This window comes from Oncorhynchus mykiss, chromosome 20 (genome assembly GCF_013265735.2).
Source record: "Oncorhynchus mykiss isolate Arlee chromosome 20, USDA_OmykA_1.1, whole genome shotgun sequence".
NCBI lineage: Eukaryota > Metazoa > Chordata > Actinopteri > Salmoniformes > Salmonidae > Oncorhynchus > Oncorhynchus mykiss.
The window spans coordinates 22583668-22594683 of NC_048584.1; the positions used below are offsets into that span (position 1 = coordinate 22583668).

The window sequence follows — 11016 nt, forward strand, 5'->3', positions numbered from 1 at the left end:
GTGGGACACAATCATGAAGTGGAACGACATTTATTGGATATTTCAAACTTTTTTAACAAATCAAAAACTGAAAAATTGGGCATGCAAAATTATTCAGCCCCCTTAAGTTAATACTTTGTAGCGCCACCTTTTGCTCTGATTACAGCTGTAAGTCGCTTGGGGTATGCCTCTATCAGTTTTGGACATCGAGAGACTGACATTTTTTCCCATTCCTCCTTGCAAACAGCTCGAGCTCAGTGAGGTTGGATGGAGAGCATTTGTGAACAGCAGTTTTCAGTTCTTTCCACAGATTCTCGATTGGATTCAGGTCTGGACTTTGACTTGGCCATTCTAACATCTGGATATGTTTATTTTTGAACCATTCCATTGTAGATTTTGCTTTATGCTTTGGATCATTGTCTTGTTGGAAGACAAATCTCCGTACCAGTCTCAAGTCTTTTGCAGACTCCATCAGGTTTTCTTCCAGAATGGTCCTGTATTTGGCTCCATCCATCTTCCCATCAATTTGAACCATCTTCCCTGTCCCTGCTGAAGAAAAGCAGGCCCAAACCATGATGCTGCCACCACCTTGTTTGACAGTGGGGATGGTGTGTTCAGGGTGATGAGCTGTGTTGCTTTTACGCCAAACATAACGTTTTGCATTGTTGCCAAAAAGTTCAATTTTGGTTTCATCTGACCAGAGCACCTTCTTCCACATGTTTGGTGTGTCTCCCAGGTGGCTTGTGGCAAACTTTAAACAACACTTTTTATGGATATCTTTAAGAAATGGCTTTCTTCTTGCCACTCTTCCATAAAGGCCAGATTTGTGCAATATACGACTGATTGTTGTCCTATGGACAGAGTCTCCCACCTCAGCTGTAGATCGCTGCAGTTCATCCAGAGTGATCATGGGCCTCTTGGCTGCATCTCGGATCAGTCTTCTCCTTGTATGAGCTGAAAGTTTAGAGGGACGGCCAGGTCTTGGTAGATTTGCAGTGGTCTGATACTCCTTCCATTTCAATATTATAACTTGCACAGTGCTCCTTGGGATGTTTAAAGGTTGGGAAATATTTTTGTATACAAATCCGGCTTTAAACTTCTTCACAACAGTATCTCGGACCTGCCTGGTGTGTTCCTTGTTCTTCATGATGCTCTCTGCGCTTTTAACGGACCTCTGAGACTATCACAGTGCAGGTGCATTCATACAGAGACTTGATTACACACAGGTGGATTGTATTTATCATCATTAGTCATTTAGGTCAACATTGGATCATTCAGAGATCCTCACTGAACTTCTGGAGAGAGTTTGCTGCACTGAAAGTAAAGGGGCTGAATAATTTTGCACGCCCAATTTTTCAGTTTTTGATTTGTTAAAAAAAATTGAAATATCCAATAAATGTCGTTCCACTTTATGATTGTGTCCCACTTGTTGTTGATTCTTCACAAAAAATACAGTTTTATATCTTTATGTTTGAAGCCTGAAATGTGGCAAAAGGTCGCAAAGTTCAAGGGGGCCGAATACTTTTGCAAGGCACTGTATCCACTGCACATAATGTAACCAATGACTTGTCACATGATTATTCAAAGCACCTTCAACCATTTATTACATCTTAAAACAGAAAATGTCATGGAATATGTTACAATTCCCCTATTGACACTCAATTGAAATACAAAAGGGGTATTTTTGAAGTTTCCCTGCATTGTATAGCTTCTGCTTCTCTGCTGAACTTAAGTGGGCCATACCTGACAAAATGAACACCGTAGCATTTGGTTATGATACTGTAATAAAACTCAATGCTTTTTTCTAGCATATCTGTAGGAACTGTGATAATAACTTACGTAGACAAAAAGTGCAATGGTGTTAGTGACAATCACTGGTTTTTATCAGCAGCAGCAGTAACAAAAGTGAGGAGCAGTAGCACCAGTGATAGCACCAGTGATAGCACCAGTGATAGCACCAGTGATAGCACCAGTGATAACACCAGTGATAACACCAGTGATAACACCAGTGAGACATTTGAATGTCATGACTTGACTTTAACATTAATCTGAAGACTTTAATGCATCTGATAAACTAACTATGTTTAATTGTTACCCAATTAAATGAATCATGTAACAATTAAATCATTAGGAACTATAACAGTCTTCAGATTAGTGTTCAAGTCAAGTCACAACATAATGGCGCCCAAGGGAGAGATTGTCTCCAGTGTTGTATACCTGACAGGGGTCAGAGTGTGTAGGGTGAATTATTCATTTCCAGAGCTAGGACAAAAGGCCGGCCGATTAAGGAAATTTGAAAGCATATATTAGATTGTCCCAAGAAAGTATTATCTCGCTGTCTCTCGTGCGTAAGGAGCATGAGTAGACACGACAAGTATTTCTTTATGTGTTCCGGTAACATTGCTAGCAAGAAACACCGATTGGGTTGAACGTGAGACATCATTAGTAAACCCCCATTCCCGAATTGAAGGGGACCTTTTTGTGCTTGAACTGAACATTCTTGCACAAGGACGGCTAGCTTGTATTAGAAGGTAAGCTAACAAACAGAGAGAAGCCATTTTATTTGTTTACAGCGTAAATCCCATGATTTGGGGCGACCGAAGTCCCGCCTTGGCTGGAATTTCCATTTTCAGGGTCAGTGACCCCTTGTGGTGAAGAATCCCAAACTTTACATAATAATAATAATGATGGTGTGCCCCCCATTCCCCCGTTAATAAGTGAACCCTCACCCATGGAAAGATTGATCGCTGACCTCAGTAGCGATGAAAACCCAAACTATGCCGAAGGGCTGAGAACGTTAGATCACAAAGCCATAAGCGAAAAAAACTGCAGAAATTGCAACAGCCAAACAACACTCTGATGTTCTTAGCAGACATAGAGGACGCCTTGGATGGCTACCTGAACACTACGGGTACTGACAGGCTTTATCTGTTGAAGCGAACGTGGAATAGACACATGACAAGGTTAATCCGTCTACAACAGCAAAACGTGCAAAACGACTATGCGAAACTTGCCAAGGCTTTGAAAATAGAATTCAGTGGTTCTGCGATTCGCAAACACGACAGCTCGCTGGCTAACACCGTCAAACAAGCACGGAATGAACACCCTCAAGCACACTCTCATAGGCTTCGTTTAGCTTCCTTTGGCCTACTCACTGAAACAGGAATGGAAGAGCTATTACCATTCAAACAAATGTTTCTGTCAAACATGTATTCCAACTTCATTAACTACTTTGGCTCCTACAGCCCACGTTGGTTTGCCAATCTCAGAACTCAGAAAGCTTGCGAGCACAGCTTTTGAGGCATCAAAAACGAGCAGCGCTAAGAGCCCTAACATCTTGGTTTTCAATATTGAACAGGAGCACTCACTCCAGTTAGATGGTGCGTCATCAGGAATAGGAGCGGTGAGAGATGACACACAAAAACGGTATCTACCACGAAACCACGACACCAACAACCCCCGCGGTCAAAGTAACTATCAAAAACGTCACTAGCAAAACGACTACTGGTACAATCAACCTGATCGCTGCGTTCCTGAACTCAACCCACACAAAGTGCCAGGGCACAAGGGTAACAAATCGTTCAATGACACTAAAAACATAAACCGATACTCTCTAGAAGATCTTCTAAGGTAAGTACAGAAGCGTTAAAAATAGAGTAAGAGGAAAAAGATAAGTCGCCATGACTAGGCGTGGAATTGGCAGAGAACAGATCCGCCAAAATTAACACCTTTAGTGATGACATAAACAGCCAAATAACCCCCACTTTCACTCAAAACCCTAGCGGGTGCCCATCCGATCAAATAATGAACAAACCAACTTTGGTGATTAGCACAGATAAAAAATGTCATAACCCATGAGGTAAACAACATCGCAATAGCCAATTCCACTCAAGCGCCAATAAGTCGATCTGTTTTCACAATGAACACAAATGTCACGCAGTTACGAACAATCACACCACTTTGTGGGGAATATGACCACCTAAACGAAACTCTGAAAGTCGCTACCTGGAAACAGTCCTGGAGGACTGCTTAACCCGTGATGCGCTATTTGATTCATGCTCGACAATATCGCTCATCCCTCAAACATTGTTCAATGATCTCAAAATGGCTGTTGGTTAAAAATTGAGCTATGAGACACTAGACTCAGAGGTTTCACTCAGACTACCTCGCCTCTCACAATGCGACTCATGCTGAAACTACACTTCCAAGATGTATCGCTTGTTCACCCTGTGTATGGTTACCAGCCTCAACACTGAACCACTGCTACTCGGAGCAGACTTGATGGATCGTTTGGTCCCACTGATGGATTTGAAAAACAGCCAATTGTGGTCACATGTAACCATGTCATCTCCACTGACCACACTGTCTTCTCCTAACGCTGGCTGCAACACAGTCATCCACAAGGATTATCTGTCAACAGGACCCCTTGGGGAAAAGACGTTTTGATAACTCTTGGTGCAGAATCTGACTCAAGCAGATATTACGATATCTCAGCACAAACAATCAGCACACCTGATAGACTATTATTTTCATGATTTCCAGCAAGCAGTCTCTGTGAGTGAGCAACTTCCCTCCCCCTTGGGGTCATGTGGTACTGTAGCTAAGATGAAATTCTCTTGTCCTTCAGACACTTCCACAAGCACTGCGGCCATCTCAGGAAAAAAAGCATCAACGTTCAGAGTGGACTCTGCTTCCAATGATACATTTTCCGCTTTGAGGGGGACTGAACTAGATGGTGTAAGACACATTGATTTGTAGTAAAACCACTACAAGTCCCCTTGGCATATGGCTTGAGGTGGGCACTGATTTTTACTGACACACAGTCATTGACATGGAAATTATCTTATGACGTCAGACTCACTCGGCCCAGTTTGCAGCCTACCAGGATAATTGGTTTTCTTGCCCTTGGCATGTGCGTTTCTGCAAGCATAAACGCACATGCACAACATAACATTTAATGAGGATTTATACTAAAACCACTTAAGGGTCTGAGCAAAATACCAGTCTTGGTAAAGTTGTAAATCGACCCTGAAGCTACTTTGACTCTACAGCTACATTAATCCCCAGCTTCTTCCCAGAGGTCCATATATCATCCCTGTAGACTGTCCGAAGCTAGTGCCTTACAGCTGTAGCCTTATCATGTAGTTATCAACTTAGGATAGTGCCCTAAGCAACACACCACTAAGTAGGATCACCTTAGATATCACAGACAAAACAGTCATTTAGCCAAGACCATGGACGTATATAGAATAGAGTCCAATTAGATGATTAAGGTGTGGTAACTATATTTTGTAGATCTTTTTGTTTGTATTTTTATTCTGCCACAAACAAGTTCCCAATACAACCACCAATTAGTGCCACAAAGCCGCTCATTTGGGAAAGAAATGTACTGATGTATTGCATGAGTGTTGTGCATTATTAATTAACGTCTGCCTAAGTTACTGCCTAGATCCATGACTGTCCATGTGAATCCAAATATGTCAGATCAGGTTTGCAATGAATAACTTCAATCAGACCCCCTCTCACCCATAGAGGGTGAAGGAAATAACTAATGGGGATTAACAACTCACATCCTGATGTAAATCAAGAGAGAAGATCCAGGCCTGTGCTCTCCAAATTCACCAAAGGAATGTGCTTTGTCTCAACAGACTTTTCCCCGCTGAAACTCTAACACGTTCAAAAGCGAATACTGGAACAATATTTCTAAAGTAAAATGTGGGGAATGGTCAGAGGCGGTCTATATAACACTAATGTCATTTTGTTTGTTATTTTGTGATGTCATTAAAAACATTAAAGGAAATACTGTAAAGTACACACACTACATAGCTGAAGTTTCCATACAAAGGCTTGTGCATGTACTGTAATATGAAAAATTATTAAAGTGTTTTTGTTAAGAGAGGGATGTGACTTGAGAAGCTATAACAGACAATTGTTTTCCATAACTTTGCACAGTGAGTAATTACCCCCACACACGTGAGGTTAGAGAGCGTGTCTTCCGGCTGGAACCGCCCATTTCGAGCAAAAGGTATACATTATGGGAGAAGACATTAACAAATTGAACCAGAAAAAACGTGATGCGGCAGCTACATGTTTAAAATGGTTTAAACTTTGAATGTCAACCCAAGGTGGAGACGATAAAATCACCTCCTGGACAATCACTGGTACAGCTGATTAGCTGTCTTAATTAAGTTATCTTTGAAAGCGAATTTAAGTAAGACCATCCTGTTGCTCTGTTCAAACTAGCGTATTATGCTACCCTCATCACCCCACTGGGAAAACATCGATACGGCTGGCTAGACCATCTTCAAATAAGCATCTTCAAGAGTGAATGGAAGGAAAATCAACTCTGTAGTTCTGTTCAGGACTACAAGACAAGTCACCGGATACCAGACAACTTACCAGACAACTACGAAGGACAACAGTAGAAGTGTTGTGGAAACCTTTTCGGACATTCAGAGCCTTACAAGCATGCCGCGAAAAGGCCCAACCCAATTTCCAAGGCTGGCCCGTTCATCAAGTGATCCCAGGTGAACCCAGGCATTTCACGTAAAAACATAAACGATTTCTTGCTCAAAGCGGGTTTGTGTGCAAAATATACAGTGCAAGAAAAAGTATGTGAACCCTTTGGAAATACCTGGATTTCTGCATAAATTGGTCATAAAATTTGATCTGATCTTCATCTTAGTCACAATAATAGACAAACACAGTCTGCTTAAACTAATAACACACAAACAATTATACGTTTTCATGTCTTTATTGAACACACCGTGTAAACATTCACAGTGCAGGGTGGGAAAAGTATGTGAACCCTTGGATTTAATAACTGGCTGACCCTCCTTTGGCAGCAATAACCACAACGAAACGTTTTCTGTAGTTGCGGATCAGACTTGCAAAAGTGCCAGGAGGAATTTTGGACCATTCCTCTTTACAAAACTGTTTCAGTTCAGCAATATTCTTGGGATGTCTGGTGTGAACTGCTCTCGAGTTCATGCCACAGCATCTCAATCGGGTTGAGGTTAGGACCGGGAAACTCCAGAAGGTCTATTTTCTTCTGTTGAAGCCATTCAGTTGTTGATTTACTTCTGTGTTTTGGGTCGTTGTCCTGTTGCATCACCCAACTTCTGTTGAGCTTCAATTGGCGGACAAATAGCCTAACATTCTCCTGCAAAATGTCTTGATGAACTTGGGAATACATTTTTCTGTCGATGATAGCAAGCTGTCCAGGCCCTGAGTTAGCAAAGCAGCCCCAAACCATGATGCTCCCTCCACCATACTTTACAGTTGGTATGTTGCTGTGCTGTGCCTTTTTTCTCCACACATAGTGTTGTATGTTCCTTCCAAACAACTCAACTGTAGTTTCAACTGTCCAAAGAATATTTTGCCAGTAGAGATGTGGAACACTCAGGAGCACTTTTGCAAACTTCAGACCTGCAGCGTCTTGGGCCATAAAGTAAGTTTCGGGATCCGTCTAACTCCAGACCCTTCTAAAGCTTAATTCATCCTCTGAATATCTTGTGTGGTACAGCAGAACCTCTTGCCAAAATGAGCCAGTCAGCTAAGGAAAAAGTAATCGTCAAGGACTTCTTTGCGAAAGTCTCCAGCAGGTCGGACGAGATCGGCGCCGAGGCTCTCGCCAGGTAAAGATGGGGATACTTCGTCATCAGTTAGACTCCTCCCCGTTGTAGCCTATCTAAACTCTTTCGATTTATGGAAATTGTATTAGACATTATTGTATTAAACAACTCTAATAGAATATGATCTAACAGGCCTATATTAATTTTTTATAATACAAACAAGTTCCTGAAACTGACTGCATAATTGATAATTCAATGCATCCTTTATCAGAAACAAAATTGTATTGATATGTTCGACAGAGCAATTACCACTTACCCTAACCAATTCTTTCTCTCCTCCCTCCATGCAGGTTGATCGTGGTGTACCCCCAGACCAAGTCTTCCTTCGCCCACTGGAAGGACCTGAGCCCCAACGGCGCTCCGGCTAAGAAGCAAGGCAGTACCATCATGGGTGGCTTGTACGAGGCCGTGAGCAAGATCGATGACCTGGCCGGTGGTCTTCTGACCCTGAGCGAGCTGCACGCCTTCGTGCTTAAAGTTGACCCTTACATCGAAATGTAGTAATTCTAGTCCTTATTATGTTTACTTTTGAATAATCTTATAATTAGGTTGGTAAAAATACCATATACAGTGCCTTGCGAAAGTATTCGGCCCCCTTGAACTTTGCGACCTTTTGCCACATTTCAAACATAAAGATATAAAACTGTATTTTTTTTGTGAAGAATCAACAACAAGTGGGACACAATCATGAAGTGGAACGACATTTATTGGATATTTCAAACTTTTTTAACAAATCAAAAACTGAAAAATTGGGCATGCAAAATTATTCAGCCCCCTTAAGTTAATACTTTGTAGCGCCACCTTTTGCTCTGATTACAGCTGTAAGTCGCTTGGGGTATGCCTCTATCAGTTTTGGACATCGAGAGACTGAAATTTTTTCCCATTCCTCCTTGCAAACAGCTCGAGCTCAGTGAGGTTGGATGGAGAGCATTTGTGAACAGCAGTTTTCAGTTCTTTCCACAGATTCTCGATTGGATTCAGGTCTGGACTTTGACTTGGCCATTCTAACATCTGGATATGTTTATTTTTGAACCATTCCATTGTAGATTTTGCTTTATGCTTTGGATCATTGTCTTGTTGGAAGACAAATCTCCGTACCAGTCTCAAGTCTTTTGCAGACTCCATCAGGTTTTCTTCCAGAATGGTCCTGTATTTGGCTCCATCCATCTTCCCATCAATTTGAACCATCTTCCCTGTCCCTGCTGAAGAAAAGCAGGCCCAAACCATGATGCTGCCACCACCTTGTTTGACAGTGGGGATGGTGTGTTCAGGGTGATGAGCTGTGTTGCTTTTACGCCAAACATAACGTTTTGCATTGTTGCCAAAAAGTTCAATTTTGGTTTCATCTGACCAGAGCACCTTCTTCCACATGTTTGGTGTGTCTCCCAGGTGGCTTGTGGCAAACTTTAAACAACACTTTTTATGGATATCTTTAAGAAATGGCTTTCTTCTTGCCACTCTTCCATAAAGGCCAGATTTGTGCAATATACGACTGATTGTTGTCCTATGGACAGAGTCTCCCACCTCAGCTGTAGATCGCTGCAGTTCATCCAGAGTGATCATGGGCCTCTTGGCTGCATCTCGGATCAGTCTTCTCCTTGTATGAGCTGAAAGTTTAGAGGGACGGCCAGGTCTTGGTAGATTTGCAGTGGTCTGATACTCCTTCCATTCCAATATTATAACTTGCACAGTGCTCCTTGGGATGTTTAAAGCTTGGGAAATATTTTTGTATACAAATCCGGCTTTAAACTTCTTCACAACAGTATCTCGGACCTGCCTGGTGTGTTCCTTGTTCTTCATGATGCTCTCTGCGCTTTTAACGGACCTCTGAGACTATCACAGTGCAGGTGCATTTATACAGAGACTTGATTACACACAGGTGGATTGTATTTATCATCATTAGTCATTTAGGTCAACATTGGATCATTCAGAGATCCTCACTGAACTTCTGGAGAGAGTTTGCTGCACTGAAAGTAAAGGGGCTGAATAATTTTGCACGCCCAATTTTTCAGTTTTTGATTTGTTAAAAAAAATTGAAATATCCAATAAATGTCGTTCCACTTTATGATTGTGTCCCACTTGTTGTTGATTCTTCACAAAAAATACAGTTTTATATCTTTATGTTTGAAGCCTGAAATGTGGCAAAAGGTCGCAAAGTTCAAGGGGGCCGAATACTTTTGCAAGGCACTGTATCCACTGCACATAATGTAACCAATGACTTGTCACATGATTATTCAAAGCACCTTCAACCATTTATTACATCTTAAAACAGAAAATGTCATGGAATATGTTACAATTCCCCTATTGACACTCAATTGAAATACAAAAGGGGTATTTTTGAAGTTTCCCTGCATTGTATAGCTTCTGCTTCTCTGCTGAACTTAAGTGGGCCATACCTGACAAAATGAACACCGTAGCATTTGGTTATGATACTGTAATAAAACTCAATGCTTTTTTCTAGCATATCTGTAGGAACTGTGATAATAACTTACGTAGACAAAAAGTGCAATGGTGTTAGAGACAATCACTGGTTTTTATCAGCAGCAGCAGTAACAAAAGTGAGGAGCAGTAGCACCAGTGATAGCACCAGTGATAGCACCAGTGATAGCACCAGTGATAGCACCAGTGATAGCACCAGTGATAGCACCAGTGATAACACCAGTGATAACACCAGTGATAACACCAGTGAGACATTTGAATGTCATGACTTGACTTTAACATTAATCTGAAGACTTTAATGCATCTGATAAACTAACTATGTTTAATTGTTACCCAATTAAATGAATCATGTAACAATTAAATCATTAGGAACTATAACAGTCTTCAGATTAGTGTTCAAGTCAAGTCACAACATAATGGCGCCCAAGGGAGAGATTGTCTCCAGTGTTGTATACCTGACAGGGGTCAGAGTGTGTAGGGTGAATTATTCATTTCCAGAGCTAGGACAAAAGGCCGGCCGATTAAGGAAATTTGAAAGCATATATTAGATTGTCCCAAGAAAGTATTATCTCGCTGTCTCTCGTGCGTAAGGAGCATGAGTAGACACGACAAGTATTTCTTTATGTGTTCCGGTAACATTGCTAGCAAGAAACACCGATTGGGTTGAACGTGAGACATCATTAGTAAACCCCCATTCCCGAATTGAAGGGGACCTTTTTGTGCTTGAACTGAACATTCTTGCACAAGGACGGCTAGCTTGTATTAGAAGGTAAGCTAACAAACAGAGAGAAGCCATTTTATTTGTTTACAGCGTAAATCCCATGATTTGGGGCGACCGAAGTCCCGCCTTGGCTGGAATTTCCATTTTCAGGGTCAGTGACCCCTTGTGGTGAAGAATCCCAAACTTTACATAATAATAATAATGATGGTGTGCCCCCCATTCCCCCGTTAATAAGTGAACCCT

At 41.6% G+C, this 11016-nt stretch overlaps 1 protein-coding gene across 1 annotated transcript; it reads left to right on the forward strand.

The window, feature by feature from the left end:
- Window positions 1–7435: 7435 nt before the first annotated feature.
- On the forward strand, window positions 7436–8287 carry LOC110499593 (hemoglobin subunit alpha-1-like). Its single transcript, XM_021576722.2, has 2 exons — window positions 7436–7616; window positions 7904–8287. Exons 1-2 carry the CDS (start codon window positions 7522–7524, stop codon window positions 8112–8114), a joined length of 306 nt encoding a protein of 101 aa, XP_021432397.2. The 5' UTR covers window positions 7436–7521; the 3' UTR covers window positions 8115–8287.
- The last annotated feature ends 2729 nt before the right edge of the window (window positions 8288–11016 follow it).